At 32.5% G+C, this 20,698-nt stretch overlaps 1 protein-coding gene and 1 long non-coding RNA gene across 2 annotated transcripts; both read right to left on the bottom strand.

Annotated features, from left to right (window-relative positions):
- Nucleotides 1–229: 229 nt before the first annotated feature.
- Nucleotides 230–978, bottom strand: LOC108488617 (non-specific lipid-transfer protein 6). Its single transcript, XM_017792907.2, has 2 exons — nt 531–978; nt 230–394 (listed from the first exon to the last, which is right to left on the bottom strand). The coding sequence occupies exons 1-2, from the start codon at nt 881–883 to the stop codon at nt 385–387; spliced, it is 363 nt and encodes a 120-aa protein (XP_017648396.1). The 5' UTR covers nt 884–978; the 3' UTR covers nt 230–384.
- A 10,075-nt stretch (nt 979–11,053) lies between these two features.
- LOC128282464 (uncharacterized) lies at nt 11,054–12,866 on the bottom strand. The gene is made up of 2 exons (XR_008272741.1): nt 12,797–12,866; nt 11,054–11,409 (listed from the first exon to the last, which is right to left on the bottom strand). It is a non-coding gene; the product is annotated as an uncharacterized LOC128282464 (long non-coding RNA).
- Nucleotides 12,867–20,698: the final 7,832 nt, after the last annotated feature.

The raw sequence follows: 20,698 nt of genomic DNA on the forward strand, positions 1-20,698 counted from the left end.
TAGGATTTAAGATTTGTATTCAATTCACTTGAAAGACATTTTTATTTATTCTTAGTGCTTAAAAATGCTGGTCCATAGATTCATCTTCGAATAATTGAGCATCCATATCTGACTCACGCGGGTTTCCATTATCATTAGGTCACGTGGGTGTTTATATGAAATGCTTGAGTTGGAAAAAAAAAAAAAAAGAAAAAAAAAACAAAGCAAAGGGAAATGAAGAGTGTATACATAGAAGAAACAACCATTGAGAGTGATATTAATATTTAGTGTACGTAACGATATCATTAGATAGTCGCATACACCAACTCTAAAACTAGGATAATTTTCAGTGAGTACACCACCATTTCCCTTCCATTAGCTGATCCCTACTTCCATGGCCACACTTCACTTGACTCTGCAAATGCAACCACACCAAAGCAAAACATTCATCAATTAATTAATCAATAAACTCACTTAATGTTATGCAACAAATTTGGGGCTATTTTCTTTTTCGTAATTTCAATGAAATCTAGCTTAAATTAGATACGAACCTTTTGCAGTCAATGCTAGGGCTGATCTTGTAAGGGATGTGGACTTTGCACTGGCCTGGGAGTCCGGCTGCAACGCTATAGTTGATGTCAGAAATGTCGGCGGCCAGACTTTTGATGCATTTGCAAGCTGCTTGCCGGTCTAGTCTTCTTCGGGCCGCAGATTTGAGAGATCTGATGCCTTTACAGCAATCTGGGGGAGCAGGACCAGCATTATTGCCTCTTACGTAACCGACGCAGGGTAGGAGGGAGTATTTGACTTGAACACAGCTTATGGCCCCTTGAGCCAGGGGTGCGCCCACCAACAGGCACAACACCACTACACATGCAAGCTTAAGGGACATGGACCTAGGCATATCGATTAATTACAAGAAAAACAAACAATTTTACCAACTTGTAAGAAAAGTGGTTGGAGTAATAGTAATGGGATTGCTAGTTGGAGGGTTTTTATAGACAAAAGTTGAGTGAAGGAATATGGAAAAAAAACTCAAAAAGACGTACAAATACAACTTGGTTAGGCATTGGTGCCTGGTAGTTGCCCCAATTCAATGCCAAGGTTTCTTTCTTTCTTTTCATGCTTCAGCTTATGGTTGAGTGTGTTTAATGCTTTGAAAAGGGTTTGTATCTACCACTTTCATCTTCATTACTAATGCTGAATTACTCCTTTGATTAATGCATCATCTTAGCCTTGTCTAGTGTTTCTAGCTTCCAGATGTTCTATAATTTGTAGCTTTACCAATCAAAGATGCTATCAAATGTATGTTTGAAACATCCATCTTAGGGTAATAATATTTAGTTTTTGAAGATACCATTTACAATATTAATACTTATTATCAAAATTGTTGAATATGCCTTATATCTCAGTTAAATTTGAGAGATAATCTCTCAGTTGAACTCTGTTTTATTTGTTGCAGTTGAACTTTGAGAGCTAATCTCCCAGTTAAACTATAGATTATTTTACAACCTTAGAAAATACACCCATTAAAGATTAGAACTCATAACACTTTTGGAGATTTTTTTATTTATGTTTTGAGGGTTATTTATTTTCGGGTTTCAAAGTTTAGTTTTTATCTTCATCTTTTATATTGTTCATTTTTTTGTCATTATAGTAAAATTATCTTTGCCCATGGTTTTTTATCCTCTTTGGAGGTGTTTTTCCACGTTAAATTTGTGTGTTTAAATTCTCAATTTCTTCCGCTATTTTTACTTGTTCATTGCTTAATCGGGTAAATCCCCAACAAGTGATATCATAGCTAGTTCAATTTTTGTAGATCAACCCGTTCAGAGATGGTAGCAACAAATTTTGACATTGGAAGTTTGATGATATCATAGATTTCAATCTATAACAAGTTTAGATGATGGTAATTCTAGTTCAGACCGGCCTAAAAAAGGTCGTTACTAGGAAAAAGTCTGAGAATCTAGATCAGACAGAATGGAAAGAGCTTGATGAAAAGGCGTTGACTGCAATCCAGTTGTGCCTCGCGAATAAGGTATTGCATGAGGTACTGATGAAGAAAAGCTCATCCGCCTTGTGGAAATGGTTAGAAACTCTTTATGCGATTAAGTCTCTGGCTACCTATTTAGTGTTGAAACAACGTTTATTTACGTTTCGCATGAACGAAGGTGAGCTTATTCGGGATCACATTAGTCAATTTATTACTCTTTTGAATAATTTAAAGAATGTTGAGGTTAAGATTGATGATGAAGATCAGGCTATGTTATTATTGTACTCTTTACCCTCTTCATACAAGTCTTTCAAGGAGACTTTTGAGTAAAGACAAACTCAACAATGAGATTGATTTGGATAGCAAGGCAGATAAGCAAGCTTTCGTTTTGGTAGCATCAAAGAAATGAGACAAAAGGTGTCGCTATTGTAAGAAGTTAGGTCACGTTTAAGCAGATTGTTATAAACTGTGAAATTAAAGGCCACCGAGAGTAATGAAGAAGATATAGCTGGTGCTAATTTGGCTAATGAAAGTGGTGATAATTTCTTGTTAGTGTCAACAAGCGATAGCTCTGAGCTTACGTTCTAGTGGATCCTAGATTTGGGATGTTCTTTCCACATATAGAAGGTGTAGTTGTGCGCATGGGAAACGATTCATTTAATAAGGTAATTGGTATTGGTACTGTTAAAATATCAGACGATTAAAACACTCTCAGATGTTAGGTATGTACCTGATTTATGAAAGAATCCCATCTCTTTGAGTATTTTAAACTTGAAAGGTTACAGAATCAACATCGATTCAAGCGGCATTAAGGTGTCTCGTGGGGCTATTGTTTTGTTAAAAGGTAAAAGGACTGACAATCTTCATATTTTGGAAGGTTCTACAATGACCAGTGAAATCGGGTGTCCCTCATCCGTTACGGAGTTGAAGTCAACTCGTTTGGACCGGAGGCAACTTGGTCATAGGAGAGAAAAAGGTATGACTATTTCGTTGAAAAGGGGTTCTCTTTTGGATGTAGGTTTTGAAAAGTTAGGCCATTATATTCATGAAAATCAGACCTGAGTTAGTTTTGATTTGGCAGTGCACAATTTGAAGGCTAGAAGTCTTCCAGTTTCTAAGTATAGATTTAACTCAGTTAATTCTTTACATAGTTCAAGATAGGCCCATGGCGGGCTTTGGTAAATACGGTGTTGTGGAAATACGAATCAAGGTGGAGATTTGTTGAGTACGCCTCATATTTCAGTCAAATTTGAGAGGTAATCTCCTAATTAAACTCTATTTATATGTTTCAGTCGACCTCTGATTAGTCTAGATTATTTTATTATTATTTGACCTATAAATTTAGCCTATAAATAGTCTCTTTTACAACCTTAGAATATACACTCATTAAAGATTAGAACTCATAATACTTTTGGAGAATTTTGTGTTTACGTTTTGAGGGTTCTTTGTTTTCAGGTTTCGGGGTTTATTTTTTATCTTCATCTTTTGTACTATTCGTTCTTTTGTCATTATTGTAAAATTGTCTTTACCTGTGGTTTTTTATCCTTTTTGGATGGTTTTTCCACACTAAATTTGTCTGTTCAAATTCTCAATTTCTTCCTCTATTTTTATGTATTCGCTGCTTAATCGAGTCGATCCCCAATAAAAATCAATTATTAAAAGTATAAAATTGAATAATTAAATCAAAAAATTAATTCTTCCACAATGTTGGACTCGAATATAATATCTCAAAATTCTAAATACCTCAAAAAGTTAAAGCCGAGGTGTTATCGGCTAGGGTAATAATATTTAGTTTGCCTTAATCCAATAATTCTTTTTTGTATATATAGTGCCTCAATTACTTATAGCTCCTTCAATCCCTAAATGAATGATATTATTACAATAGTAATAATGCCAACCAAATTAATATTCAATCGCTAATTTAATTAGTACTAGTCTCATTTTTTTTCCAAATAAAAAATCACACATTGCTAAAACCATGAACTTTCTATACATCTTTCAAATTATTACAATAGTAATAATGTCAACTGAGTTAATAATCAATCAACAATTTAATCAAGATTAGTCTCAATTTTTCAAATAAAAATAAAAATCATACAACTTTCTATATTTTTTATGATTAAAGGTATTTTTAGTCCTTGAATTTTTTTCAAAAAATTAATTAAGTCCTTCCAAACTATTTGCACTCAATTGAGTCCCTGAAGTAACAAAACTAGCGAAATAGGTCATTTGACTAACATCGATCGTTCGTAGTTAATGACAATGCTGATATAGCCGTTAACAGACGTAACACGTAAGCAAAAATTAAAAAAAATTAAAAGTTATAATTATTTTTAATATAATACACAATGAATCTGGACATCCTTTTATCTAGATTCATTCTAGGATTATAAAATACATAAAAAACTTAAAAAGTTATTAAAATTTTATAAAAATTATTTCTCATTTTAATTAAAATGTTCGACTAACATAACTTATTTTTAAGTATATCAAAATCTTTTTTTTCTCGTGCAAACTATTGAAAGTTGTTCTAGGTCTTGCTAATGATTAATGGCTAGACGTTTAATAAAAATGAGAAAATATTATTTTATAAAATTTGATAAAATATTTATTTTTATTTTTATAATTTTTAGTTAATTTCTAATAAATTTTATAGATTAATTTTTCTATTTTTATGATTTTTAACAAATTCATTTTTTATAAATTTCATAAAATTTAATGGTTTGAATTTATTTTTAGTAATTATTATCGAATTTAATTATATTTTTTATTTATAATTTTTATATATTTTTTAAATTCCATAATGAATCTTTGTAAATGGTGTCTAGATTCATTGTGTACTAATTTAAAAATTAATTTTAAAATGTTTTTTTTTTATTTTTGATGTTGTGGCATTGCCACGTAAGCAACCAATGATGACATGGCATTACCATGTCAGCCTTCAATGATGACATGGAATTGTCATGCCGGTAGTTAATTAATAGTCACATCATCATTGTCGTTAACTGCTAACAGTCAACATTAATCAAAAGTTTAAGGGCTCAATTGAGTGTAAAAAAGTTAGAAAGGACTTAATTTATTTTTTTTAAAAAGTCTGAGGCTTAATTTAGAATTCACAGTGTTTCCACAAGCCCGCCGCTAAAACGACGTTTTAAATAAAACACCTTTAATTTCATAATCAATTGCAGGTTTTTTAAAACTAAACACGGCAAAAAGGAAAATATATATTCCGGGATTGACACAAAACTAAACGCCACTATATTTGGTAATTAAAAGAGAAAATTAAATAATATAATAATATTAATAAACAACATATATATATTGTTTTTAAGATAAAATATAATTTCTTGAAATTTAATATTTTTAAAATAATATGACTAAAATATTAATGTAAATTATAATATAAAATATCATTTATTTTTATTCATATTAATAAACCTTTTAAATGAATATTATTAACATAAATTTCTTGTATATTAGAATTATTTCATCTAATTATATAATTTTAATTTATTATTTAGATTTTCCTAATAATGAATGTAGATGTTATCATATATGAATGTTTTCGGTGTTTCGTAGTTAAGTGCCACAAAATTTATGTAAAACGCAATATTTTTTCTTAAAAAAATTATTTAGTTCACACATAATTATTTAGTAACGTTTGTCAAAGAAACACCACTAAAAGTTAGAAACATACCGGTGAATTCTACAATGAACGCTGCAAAATGTATGGCGCCGAAACATTTTCGTGGTAAATCAATTTTCCCACGTTAATGAATTTATTTTTAGTGGCGCCATTAAAGGATTGATTATTGCAGGGTTTCCGTGTAAGAGTTCGGAGTGTATCGTATATAGCCACGTTTGTTGTAACGATTTAATTTTCAGTTGTGTTAAAAATTACGATTTTTCAATCTTATTTTCGTAAATTAAATTTATAAATATTAAATATCAATATTCACAAAGTTATTATATAGATATATTAAAATTCGGTTAAGAAAATTAACTAAAAACATAGAAACTAAATTATAAAAGTTTAATTGCAATATAATTTTAATTGGAAAAAAGCTTGGGAATTTGGATAGAATTACCCAAATGATTAAAATGGCTAATAAACCAATCCTAAATAGGTGATAGTGGAATGTGATGTTGGATGTCATTAGATTAAACTAATTGAAGACAAATGTTTAGTTAATTGTGATTAAGTTAATTAATTAAGCTTAATTATAAACTAACCTAGCTATATTAGCCAAATTAAGTGGAAGGAGATATGAATATCCTTCTTCCTCCAACTGGCCAAGAAAGAAAAACCAAGAAGAGAAAAACTTTATTGTTGAGTCCTTGAACATTTGACTAATAATTTTAAGTCCGTCTCTATTCATTTTTCTTTGATTTTTATAGACTTTTTATCATAATAGCTTGATTAAGGTAGCCCATTTATCAATTTGTTCAATTGGTGAATTTTTTCTAAGTTACCATTGTTGAGAAATTGAAGAATTAGGAGTGAAATTGATAGAAATTAAGCTTAGATTATGAAAAAGACTAAATTGTAAAGCTTATCAAGCTTGATTATTAGTTTTGTTACAATATGAACCAAATTAAATAAAATGAAAACATGCAATGAAGTTGTGCTAGGAATAAAGAGTATAAGGTCCCTAATGAGTAAATGTGAAATCGAATTTTAATCCGAAGCTCTATATCAAAAGTTATATTTGTCCAAGTTTAGGGACTAAATTGAATAATTTGCAAAATATGCTTAATTTCATGTTTGAATGTGAATTGATGGAAATTGATATTGTTTATCCTATTGTGTTATCGTATGCAGCTAATGTCGACACGAAACCTTTTAGAAGGAAAGGAAAAGTGAAAGTTGTCGATGAGTAACTCGAAATCTTGATTTGTACTTTTATGATTCAAGATCATTTAATTTGCTTGCATAAACATGTTAATTGAATATCAAGGTGAGTATATGAAAATAGTATGATTTTTTTATTGAGTTTATATAGAATACCGAGATAGATGAATAAAATAGAAAATGGCTTGAAATGCTTGAAATATGATGTGTGACATGAGATATAATATATATTGATAATGAATTGGATTTTGAATATGATTGTGTTTGAACAATGATATATGTATTGAACCGTAAAAATAGAATTGTTACATTAGTACCCTATTAGTTGTTCGAGTTATGTCGAATATAGTTGGCATGTTATAGGATTGGATTGTGTACGAGTTTATACGCCAGGGTGCACTTCGTGTGCCAGGATGTGCTTTGTGTGCCAAATGTAACACTCAAATATCGACCCTTAAGGAGGATCTAGGAATGTCGTGTCACCAATATAAAATCAATATCTTTAAAATCATATTTGGCATAAATCAACTTAAACTATAGTTTAATTTAATATAGAATGGAAACAATATGTCATTCAAGGCTAGATAAAATGTACACTTTAAGAACCATAAGGATTTCACTGAAATTTCATGGAAATCATAGTTTCATGAACACAAGTTTAAATACAAATTTCATTCTTCAAAATATAAGCGTCTTGACACCACCCCCATGTCATGCATAATACAAAATATTAGAAGTCTCACGATGGTGATTGTCCTCTATCGTGGTCTTCAGAATTCCTTTACTTCGACAGCAGGCTTGAGAAGGAAAGGTAACTAAGTAAGTTCAAAGAACTTAGTGAGTTCCAAAGGGAAGCATTACAATAGTCATATATGATTCAAGCTAAACCTTTCCAACTCAACACAATTACATAGCTTGCTAGTTGGTGAGTACTAAACATAGATAGACTATACGTCAGTCACTATTCCTTTGGCGTATGCATTATGCCCATATAATCATACAAACAACCTTCTTCGTTTTAGCCACACCTACGTCCATAGTCAAGTCGTAACATTCATATCATTCATTTTCATTTGTCATGATTTGTCAATCTGGTTTGTAACAACTCTTGCCCTACCAAAGGCTACATGATCATTTTCATGTATTGTGATTTGCTAGTTCAATGCTAATTTCATTGAAGGTAACACCATGAATCCATTTTCCTTTTTCAATCCATATTGTTCATTGAAAAAGAAAATGGTAGTGACTTAAACACGAAGTAAGGCCTTTACTCCACTTACACAAACAAACCAACTCAAACTAATAACAATGAACATCCATCACTCATGTGTAAACATATCATCTTTACATAATGTGGATACTTACTTTAAACAAAATATAAACAAAGGCATTACACACACATGAAAGTAAGAAGGAATTCACCAGAAAATGTAGCAAGTTTAAATAGTAGGGCCTTAGCCCTTATCACGAGAACCTTCAAAATTTTCTTGAGCTATAATATATAGTTAAACTGGTTAGATCACTATACTAGAAAACTAAACAAGCTTGTAGGAAACATTAGTAGAAAACCTAGAATCAGGAAGTTTCTTTCCTTACACTCTAAATTGAGCCTAAAGCATGCAATAAATAACAGTGAAAAAAGTTATAAAAAATTTACCAGGTGCTAAAACAATGAAGAAATTGGCTGAGTACAACGAACCCAGTCTTTAAGTCAGCCTCAGGTCTTAGTTTTTCTGAGAGAAAATGTGTAGATAAAATTTGAGAAGAAAATGACTACAATAGAAAATGTAAAACTTTCTCATGAAGCCAATACTAACTTTATACAAATAAACACGGAAGTTGGGTTTAGTGGATAAGTCAGATTATCCCACTAAACCCCTCGATTCTTGTGATTAAGCATTTTCTCTATCATCATAAATGTGAGTATTACTGGCTACAGTAACTTAGTTCTCTTCTAACCAGTTCTCACTTGTCTAATAAATTATTCAACCAGAATAATAATATAATAAAATAATTAATAGTTCTTTCATACTAAAGACTTCGCATAATCGTTTAACAACTAGGGTGACGCATACTCCATAGAAGAGTTCGCCAAACCAGCAAGCTAGCCAAACTCGAACTTCGTCTAAAGGAACATTCATAGAATTTATATACTTAGTCAAATCTAACACCTTACCCACTAAGAATTTACTCTAAATACCATACATCAACAAACAATAACTGGATATTAAGACTTCATTTTGCAAGATGTCATAACTCTCCCCCACTTAGGAAATTCGTCTCCAAAATTCATACTTGAAAATAACTGAGGATATTGATCTTTCATTAGGCTTTCTCTTTCCAAAGTAGTTTCATCAGTACTATGATTCCACTATAACACCTTAACCAAGGGAAATTCTTTTATTTCTCAACTCTTTTACTTCTCTAGCAATAATACAAATAGATTCTTCTTCATAGGATAGGTTTGGTTCAACCTCTAGTTTCTTAATATGTACAACATGGACAGGATTAGATCTATACTTTCTCAGTATTGATACATGAAACACATTATGGATCTTCGATAACTTAGGAGGCAAGGCCAACCTGTACGTCACTAGTCCAACTAAAACTTCATAAGGCCCTACAAATCTTGAACTCAAATTTCCTTTCTGGCAAACCTAATGATCTTTTTCCAAGGGGAGACCTTAAAAGACACTTTATCTCCAATTTAAAAGAAGATTTTTTTCTTTTCAAATTTGCATATGTTTTCTATCAATCCTGTGCAATTTTTAAATGAATGTGGATGATAGAAAATTTCTCTTCAATTTTGCATACCAGATCTAGACCCACTATCTTTCTTTCACTAAGCTCCATCCAACAAGTAGGTGTTCTACACCTTCTACCATATAATGCTTCGAATGGAGACATCTTCAAGTTGGCATGATAATTGTTATTGTAGGTGAACTCGACCAAAAGAACATACCTTTTGAAGTATATCCTAAAGTTGATTACGCAACTTCTTAACATATCTTTTAAAACTTGAATGACTCTTTCTGATTGGCCATCAGTCTGAGGGTGAAATGCAGTGCTAAATTGTAGCTTAGTTCCTAATGATTTCTATAACTGATTCCAAAACCTTGAAGTAAACCTTGGGTCTTTATCAAACATTATGGAAGATGGTATTCCATGTAGGCTTACTATTTCAACAATATATAGTTCAACTAATTTCTCCAAAGAATAAGTAGTATTCACAGGAAGAAAATGAGATGTCTTGGTAAGTTGTCACATGTAAAATGATGTGCGATTTTGTGTAATTATACACATCGATTCAAGTAATAAAGTGATGAGCGAGTATCGTTCCCACAAGGATTAGATTGAGGCACAAAAGTGGTCAAGTTATTATAATAAAATGTGATTAATGCTATGGTAAAGCTATGGAAAGTATGCAGTGGAAATTAGTGGAGTAATGATGTAAGCAATACGTGGTATTAAAAATTAAATGGAAATGCTATGGCAAAAGTGAAAGTAGAAATGTAATGGTAATATAAGAGTGATTATTCGAATAGAATGTAAAGAAAGAAATAAGCTACTAAATATGTTATGACAAAGATACTTTCAAAAAGAATAATGATAGAGTAAAGTTGATTTGGAAGGTCAGGATTGCTAGGAATCTACCTTTATTGTCAATAATGCCTTGGCAAAATCGTTTCTACTTTACTGCACAGAAGAGTTCTAAAATGGCTTGTCTCTTGTGAGAGCAAAACTATAACACCCCTCGCCCGCATCCGATGCCGGGACGGGGTTCGAGGTGCTACCTGACTTTTACTAACACTTTCATACTAAACAGGGCCATAAAATCTCAAATAATTAAAAACTTTTCTTTTCACATGCAATCTGTCCCTTATGCGAGCTTACGAGGCCCAATACATGCATTCGGGGTGGTTCAGGACCCAATCGAGAACTCATGAAAAACTTAGAAAAATCTCTTGTGTTAAGGCTTTACACGCCCATGTGCTCAGGCCATGTGGGCAGAAATAGGCTAATTATCAAGCCTTTTGTCACTCTTACACCACATGCATAGATACATACTTATCCAATAACATACAACATGGCATAAATGAGCTCTTAAACATCTACAAACATATTATGCTCAAGTTATTTTCTTATGCAATAAATATTATAGAATTTGCCCATATCATTACCACATACTAGACATAACTATCATTACATCACAAACCATTCATGAAGCATTATTAACTATTTACCAATCACTTAATCCTGCATTAGTTACTAGCTCATCAATGAATCTCAATTCAATCTCTAGGTATACATGTTGTAAGCCACATCACAAGAGATAATAACATACATGCATAAGAATAATCATATGGGCCCATAACGTCATTAGCCGACATAGGCCAATTTACATGACTAATACTACCTTAATAACAAGCCAATGCCTTTGGCTAAATCATAATATTACATACTCACATTAAAACCCTATACATGCCATAGACTCGAATCACTTGAGTTTACTTACTCCGATAACGTTAACTCGATAGGGTGATAATATCTCTGACGGCCTCCAACCCGAGCTAACCTGGAAACTCTAGAAAACATGGGAAAGAAGGGGTAAGCTTTCGCTTAGTAAGTTCATATGAAAACAATAAGCAACTCATTAACTTGTTTTATCAATGTTTACAACATATTCTGAAGTTCACTACAAGCTGTCTTCCCAAACAACAGTCACTAAATTATTTATATCTGGAGCTACGAAACTCCAAATTAAGTTCCGTTAATTCTAATTGAAACTAGACTCATTTATCTTTCTTTCATAAAATTTCCAGAATTTTTGACTTAGCCAATTAGTACAGTTTATTCCTCAAGTTTGCTCCTGATTCACTGTCTGACAGTTTCAACCCTTTTGCACTAAAGTTCAATTATCTCATAGTACAGGATTCGAACAATGTTCTCGTCTATTTCTCTTGAAACTAGACTCATATGTCTACTAACTAATTTTTTTATAGAAGTTTTGGTCAAGCCATTTAGTACATTTTATTAGTTAAAATTTCCCCTGTTTTAGGGTATGACTACTCTGACCCCTATGCACTACGAATCAAATTTCCCCATGTACAGAATTCTAATGACCATGATGTTTGTTTCCCTTAAAAATAGACTCAATAAGGAATCTATGCAGGTAAGGTATGACTCTTAATAATTTTTGTAAAATTTACGGTGAATTTATAAAATCAGAATAGGGGATCTCAAATTCATTCAGACCCTGTTTCACAAGAATTTAAATATCACACAATATAGAATTCTTTTTCTTCCTCTATTTCTTTCATGTGAAAATAGACTCATTAAGCTTAAATCCCATATTTTATTCTGCCTCTAACTCATTTTTCACTATTTTTAGTGTATTTTCAAAGTTACACTACTGCAGTAACTCAAATCTGTCAAGGCTAAGTTACTCATTCATGGTCATTGTTCATAATATTAATACAACACCATTTTATCCATCATGGTAAGAACACATATTATGCATCATTGATCATCACATATCAAGGCATTCTCATAGGATTAGTATACATACTTGCACAACTCGTAACATAACTCGAGTGCATACTCACCAATGACTTACCTCATTGGGACCATCATCAACTCTTTCCTTGGATTGCCCGTTGAACACTTGGAATACTAATTGGATACTCAGAAAGCCTTTGCACATAAGTGCCTCAATTGTAGCTAAAGCTACCTCATATCTCATGACATTTCAATGCTCACTCTCGAGCTAGTCATCTAGACTCATAATTCCTAGTGACATGTCACTTGTATCCTATTCTATTCCTAAGGTTCAAACGGGATTTTTCCTCGTCTATTAAGGCTTTGTCTTATCATATTTCTATTAATCACATACACATTAATATCTGTACAATTCATGTAATGATAACATTTAAATACATGTATAGCATGGTATTGTTTACATACGAACTTACCTCGATACCACAAAGGTGAAAAGGACATACTCATCCATAAATCGATTTCTTTCAGTTCTAGGTCCAAGTCTCAATTTTCATCATCTATAACATCACATTTAGCCTACCAATCAGTCACAATATTCATATGGGTCTAAAAATCATATTTTTACAAATTTTCATTTTAACCCCTAAACTTTTGCATATTTTCACTTTTGCCCTAATGCTCGTAAATTAATATTTATCACATTTCTTTACTCCTTGAGTCTAGATGAACCATTTTCATAACTATAGCAACTCATAATTTCAACTATTTTACACATTTACAACTCATTTTACAACTTAGCAATTTAGCCCTTTTTAAGGTATTTTCATGCAATTTCTTTTACAAAAGTTGTTTATTAGACAACTAGGACTCATAATCTTCCATAAAAACACAGCAAACAACACATTTACTCTCATGGTAAAACCCTAGACTCTTCATCATTTTGCAAAATAATCCCCTCTTATGAAAGCTTATGCTTTTGGGGTTCCAAAAATACAAAAATCATCAAGCAAAGACATTAAAATCACTTACAAGCAAGGGAAATATGTTGCTGAAATTTTCTAGCTTCAAAACCCTTTCTTTGCTGCATATTTTGGTGAAGGGGAAGAGAAAAATGATAGATTTTTCTTTTCTTTTTTTTTTATTTGTTAATAATAAAACTATTTTGTCTAATTTTGACTTTTCAACTATTTTGTCTCCCATGGCCGACCATCACACTTTCAATGGCCTAATTTCACTTTAAAGACCCCCAATTTAAGATACAAGGCAATTTAACACCTTTAGGTATTAAAAAACAACTTTTACTTTTTACGTGATTTAGTCCTTTTTCGAAATTGGACTAGAAATCACTAAAATTAATATACCAAAATTAACATGCACTTATAAAATCATATTATAACACATAAAATAATACTAAAATAATTTTCTCTGGCCTCGGAATAGTGGTCCCGAAACCACTGTTTCAATTAGGCCTAAAATCGAGCTGTTACATTTCTTCCCCGGATTTTTGTCCCCGAAAATCTTACCAGAAAAAGTTGTTCTCTACTTTCACGAGTCACTTATATCTTTTTCTCACAACTCACAAAACAACTCCGCACAAGCTCTTACTCAAGATTTCCTATAGCTTTTCCATAGTTAAGGTATAAACCTCGGAGCTCAATTTGAAACACTGGAGACTGACATTCTTGGAACTATAAACTCAGAAACATACAACTCAGTCACATCTGTTGAATAATATATCTGTACATACTAAAATAATCATGCAGACTTCCATCATCAATCTTTCACAATTCAACTTGCATATCTCTTTTTCACGAAATGAGAGACATCCTGATACGAAATTCATAACAGTCCTTTCTCATTTTCTTCCCTCATCATCATCGACAATAATAATCTCGAATACATTTGATATTCGGCTTTACCCTATAGACAATTTGACATCCTTTGAACGAATAGACAAGATATCTGTGAACTCAGACTCAATTCTCTGATACCCGAGTTTCTCGATCTTGAAATCTTACTCAATTAATAGTAATAGAAACCGAAATCAAATCCTCCTGCAATTCCAAATTAAAAGTCGAATCATCTTGTACTTGTTTAATTTACCATTTATAGCCACATTTCTATACTCGATCATCAACTGTTTAGAAACTTTACTAACATGAATCAAATGATTCCAACTTCATAGATGTGGTCTTTTTATTAATCAGATAACTATACTTATAACATCTCTCGAACAAGAGAAATCCAACTAATATGTTTCCATAGCATACTTTCAAGAATAAAACCCCATCATTTCATTTGTCGACTACTTACCAAAGAACACGTAACGGTATTCTCGAACCAGAGAATAAACTTAAATGCACATAACTCAGATTTACTTTTGCAGAATAACCATTCTTTACCCCAGGAATTTTAAAGAAATACACTGAAATCCCCACACTTCTATGGTCGAGCCAGAAGCTTAATCATAACAGATTCTAATATCGTAAGTCAAAGATTACTCGTAAAGATAAGCCAAGCTTGATAATTCTCGAAACAAGAACGAGAGAAAAGCCAATATAAGAAATTCCAAGATATAAAGACTACACCAGAAATCCGAGAATATAATCTAGAAGAAAATAATAAATATGATTCGAAAAATCCCTCAGAGAAAACCAGAAGGAAACTACTGTCTGTACCCTCTAGAATTTCTCGTAACAGAGATAATATAATTCTCCAATATATATAAACCATAATCAATAGAACATCAGAATAATCTCATATAGATTTTTACTATTAACTTCATTCCAGTATATCAGAATAGAAATCTGAAGAGATGGGGAAATGTCGATCATAACTAACTAGACCAATAGAACTTTTCATCTAATATCACAGTCACTAGCATCCTCATACGATAGAATTTCCATTCGAAAGGGATAACCATACGTATTCCCCAGAATAGAGGAAAACATAGAATACTCAGAAGAGAAAGATAGCCATCACTTTATTTAATTGAATCCGTCATATTCAGACATCTGTGCAAGTCCGACATTATTCCTCTAACTAATTCTGTCTTCACTAATCTTATACTATTCAATTATTGTACTCTTCAGTTTCACTTTTGCAAGCTTATGCAACATATCTCTCGAAAATCTGATCGTATAACTCTATTCTGGTAAGGGGGCGAAGATTGTAAAGCCTCTAAACTTTTGACTCTCAAGCAAATACATATTCAACAACAACACAGCATTACACACATCGATTCAAACATTTCAAATTTCCAACTTGTTATGAACACATTTTCACATATCTCAGTAATACATGTAACTTTATTTTGTGCGAATATTAGCTAAACATAAGTGAATTTATCATAACTCAAACTTTCATTTCCTTTTCTCCAATTACCCTTAATGTTTTATCAAATTCCCATATTTAGTCTTAATCACTTGCCAATATTTATCAAATTGGAGAACGTCTTATGGTTTTGAGTACATCGCTTACTTGATGCCATAGTTCAACTATGGTCTTGTACTAGCTCTCATCCATCCGTGTCGATGCCGTGTCCCGACATGTCTTACAACGACACATGTAACCGTGCTGACGCATGTCCCAGACATGTCTTACACTAGCACATCTCGTAGCCGACGCATGTCCCAGACATGTCTGACATTGGTTAACATTTCGAGGCTGATGCATGTCCCAGACATGTCTTACACTGGCTCTCATACTGTGGCTGATGCATGTCCTATACATGTCTTACACTAGCCCTCGTCTCAATGCCGATGCCATGTCCCATACATGGTCTTACACTAGCACACAAATCTCATGTATTGCCATGGTCCAACCATGGTCTTTTCCGTCAACTCATTAGTGAACGATCGTACTCATTCCCTGCGTTCCACCTAATTTGATCTTTCATTACAACTTTCATGCTATTGTGACATTTATGATTCTGTAACTGAGATTATAAAGCATAACATTACTGCATCTTGACTTATCAATCTAGACATAAATGTCAACCTCATGTATATACTGATTATTAATCATGCAATAAAAGCATTCATACATACATTCTGTCATTTCAAGCAAATTTCTTTCTTTTCCTAAACACTTGGCCAAATCAAGTTGGACATTTAACATCGTATGAATACTAACATGCATAAAAGCGTTTTTTCACAACTTAACTGTGTTTTACTCCACTATTTCACATTCTTTATCTCAAGAGTATCACATAATGAAAACTAGTTCATATAAAAAAAACCATGGATTTCTTTTCATACCTTTCCCAATTTTCAGCATATCATAAGCATGATTCAATAATCTCAACTTTACTCTTATCTCTATCAAGATTTGCACGGTTGGAACTCATTTCTGTCTTAATCAATAGTTTTGTTAGGGCTGAGAGATATCACACTATCACGAGTAATACTATGGCATGTATAGCTAGACTCTTTTACGCTAGGTTAGTCCGAGAACCGACTAAACCATGCTTTGATACCACTAAATGTAACACCCCTCGCCCGCATCCGACGCCGGGACGGGGTTCGAGGTGCTACCTGACTTTTACTAACACTTTCATACTAAACAGGGCCATGAAATCTCAAATAATTAAAAACTTTTCTTTTCACACGCAATTTGTCCCTTATGCGAGCTTACGAGGCCCAATACATGCATTAGGGGCAGTTTGGGACCCAATCGAGAACTCATGAAAAACTTAGAAAAATCTCTTGCGTTAAGGCTTCACACGCCTAAGTGTTCAGGCCGTGTGGCCAGAAATAGGCTAATTATCAAGCCTTTTGTCACTCTCACACCACATGCATAGATACATACTTATCCAATAACATACAACATGGCATAAATGAGCTTTTAAACATCTATAAACATGTTATGCTCAAGTTATTTTCTTATGCAATAAATATTATAGAATTTGCCCATATCATTACCACATACTAGACATAACTATCATTACATCACAAACCATTCATGAAGCATTATTAACTATTTACCAATCACTTAATCCTGCATTAGTTACTAGCTCATCAATGAATCTCAATTCAATCTCTAGGCATACATGTTGTAAGCCACATCACAAGAGATAATAACATACATGCATAAGAATAATCATATGGGCCCATAACGTCATTAGCCGACATAGGCCAATTTACATGACTAATACTACCTTAATAACAAGCCAATGCCTTTGGCTAAATCATAATATTACATACTCACATTAAAATCCTATACATGCCATAGACTCGAATCACTTGAGTTTACTTACTCTGATAATGTTAACTTGATAGGGTGATAATATCTCTGACGGCCTCCAACCTGAGCTAACCTGGAAACTCTAGAAAACATGGGAAAGAAGGGGGGTAAGCTTTCGCTTAGTAAGTTCATATGAAAACAATAAGCAACTCATTAACTTGTTTTATCAATGTTTACAACATATTCTCAAGTTCACTACAAGCTGTCTTCCTGAGCAACAGTCACTAAATTATTTATATCTGGAGCTACGAAACTCCAAATTAAGTTCTGTTAATTTTACCTGAAACTACACTCATTTATCTTTCTTTCATAAAATTTCCATAATTTTTGACTTAGCCAATTAGTACAGTTTATTCCTCAAGTTTGCTCCTGATTCACTGTCTGACAGTTTCAACCCTTTTGCACTAAAGTTCAATTATCTCATAGTACAGGATTCGAATAATGTTCTCATCTATTTTTCTTGAAACTAGACTCATATGTCTACTAACTAATGTTTTTCTAGAGTTTTTAGTCAAGCCATTTAGTACATTTTATTAGTTAAAGTTTCCTCTATTTCAGGGTATGACTACTCTGACCACTGTGCACTATGAATCAAATTTATCCATGTAAGAATTCCAATGACCATGCCGTTTGTTTCCCTTAAAAGTAGACTCAATAAGGAATCTATGAAGGTAAGGAATGACTCTTAATAGTTTTTGTAAAATTTACGGTGAATTTATAAAATCAGAATAGGGGATCTCAAATTCATTCAGACCCTGTTTCCCAAGAAATTAAATATCACACAATATAGAATTCTTTTTCTTCCTCTATTTCTTTCATGTGAAAATAGACTCATTAAGCTTAAATCCCATATTTTATTATGCCTCTAACTCATTTTCCACTAATTTTAGTGTATTTTCAAAGTTACACTACTGCAGTAACTCAAATCTGTCAAGGCTAAGTTACTCATTCATGGTCATTGTTCATAATATTAATACAACACCATTTTATCCATCATGGTAAGAACACATATTATGCATCATAGATCATCACATATCAAGGCATTCTCATAGGATTAGTATACATACTTGCACAAGTCGTAACATAACTCGAGTGCATACTCACCAATGACTTACCTCATTGGGACCATCATCAACTCTTTCCTTGGATTGCCCGTTGAACACTTGGAATACTAATTGGATACTCGGAAAAGCCTTTGTACATAAGTGCCTCAATTGTAGCTAAAGCTACCTCATATCTCATGACATTTCAATGCTTACTCTCGAGCTAGTCATCTAGACTCATAATTCCTAGTGACATGTCACTCGTATCCTATACTATTCCTAAGGTTCAAACGGGATTTTTCCTCGTCTATTAAGGCTTTGTCTTATCATATTTCTATTAATCACATACACATTAATATTTGTACAATTCATGTAATGATAACATTTAAATACATGTATAGCATGGTATTGTTTACATACGAACCTACCTCGATACCACAAAGGTGAAAAGGACATACTCGTCTCGATACCACAAAGGTGAAAAGGACATACTCGTCCAAAAACGATTTCTTTCTGTTCTAGGTCTAAGTCTCAATTTTCATCATCTATAACATCACATTTAGCCTACCAATCAGTCACAATATTCATATGGGTCTAAAAATCATATTTTTACAAATTTTCATTTTGACCCCTAAATTTTGCATATTTGCACTTTTTCCCCAATGCTCGTAAATTAATTTTTATCACATTTCTTTACTCCTTGAGTCTAGATGAACCATTTTCATAACTATAGCAACTCATAATTTCAACTATTTTATACATTTACAACTCATTTTACAACTTAACAATTTAGCCCTTTTTAAGGTATTTTCATGCAATTTCTTTCACAAAAGTTGTTTATTAGACAACTAGGACTCATAATCTTCCATAAAAACACAGCAAACAAGACATTTACTCTCATGGTAAAACCCTAGACTCTTCATCATTTTGTAAAATAATCCCCTCTTATGAAAGCTTATGCTTTAGGGGTTCCAAAAATACAAAAATCATCAAGCAAAGACATTAAAATCACTTACAAGCAAGGGAAATATGTTGCTGAAATTTTCCAGCTTTAAAACCCTTTCTTTGCTGCATATTTCGGTGAAGGGGAAGAGAAAAATGATAGATTTTTCTTTTCTTTTTTTTTATTTGTTAATAATAAAACTATTTTGTCTAATTTTGACTTTTCGACTATTTTGTCTGCCATGGCCGGCCATCACACTTTCAATGGCCTAATTTCACTTTAAAGACCCCCAATTTAAGATACAAGGCAATTTAACACCTTTAGGTATTAAAACACAACTTTTACTTTTTACGCGATTTAGTCCTTTTTCGAAATTGGACTAGAAATCGCTAAAATTAATATACCAAAATTAACATGCACTTATAAAATCATATTATAACACATAAAATATTACTAAAATAATTTTCTCTGGCCTCGGAATAGTGGTCCCGAAACCACTGTTCCGACTAGGCCCAAAATCGGGCTGTTACAAAAACCTTAAGTTACCTTGCCTATGTCTACAAGCTTTTTAGATATCTTGCATGAGTTCCTTTTGTATGATTGTGACTCTATGTCTAGATTCGACTACAAGTGTCAATCAAATACTTGCTCATTTCATTTAATTTTAAACCAACCAATCCAACCCTTTCGGAATTAGAATCAATTTTTAGTATGTGAACAACCTTCTATGTCTAGATATCGTTGCATTTTAATTAAGAAATAAGAATAATAAAATGAAAAAGTAAAGTAAATGGTATATATACGGTATTCATAAAAATATTTAAGGTTTCATCGAAAGTAATCCCAACCTTATGAGATTTAGCTCATGGGCTAGGAAATAAAATTCCAAACCAAAATATTATCTGACATTGTGTTCAACTACTTCAATTCAATCTTTCAACAGAAATAACGGAAGAACTTCGGGAAGTAGCTTCCGCTTGCCCATTTCAGTAGCACAACGTCTTATGATGGCTAAGAAAGACTACCTTCGACTTCCTGTCCTTTGCATAGCCGAACCCTTATTCATGCCTAAGGATCTCTTTCACTCTTTCTTCTTTGTTTGTGAGATTCCCTTTATCGGTTTTTATTGATAGATTAGGCTAGGG

This window comes from Gossypium arboreum, chromosome 10, assembly GCF_025698485.1.
Source record: "Gossypium arboreum isolate Shixiya-1 chromosome 10, ASM2569848v2, whole genome shotgun sequence".
Taxonomy (NCBI): Eukaryota; Viridiplantae; Streptophyta; class Magnoliopsida; order Malvales; family Malvaceae; genus Gossypium; species Gossypium arboreum.

What these genes read in the sequence shown, in the direction of transcription:
- LOC108488617 (XM_017792907.2), bottom strand. Translation starts at nt 883, where the DNA reads ATGCCTAGGTCCATGTCCCTTAAGCTTGCATGTGTAGTGGTGTTGTGC.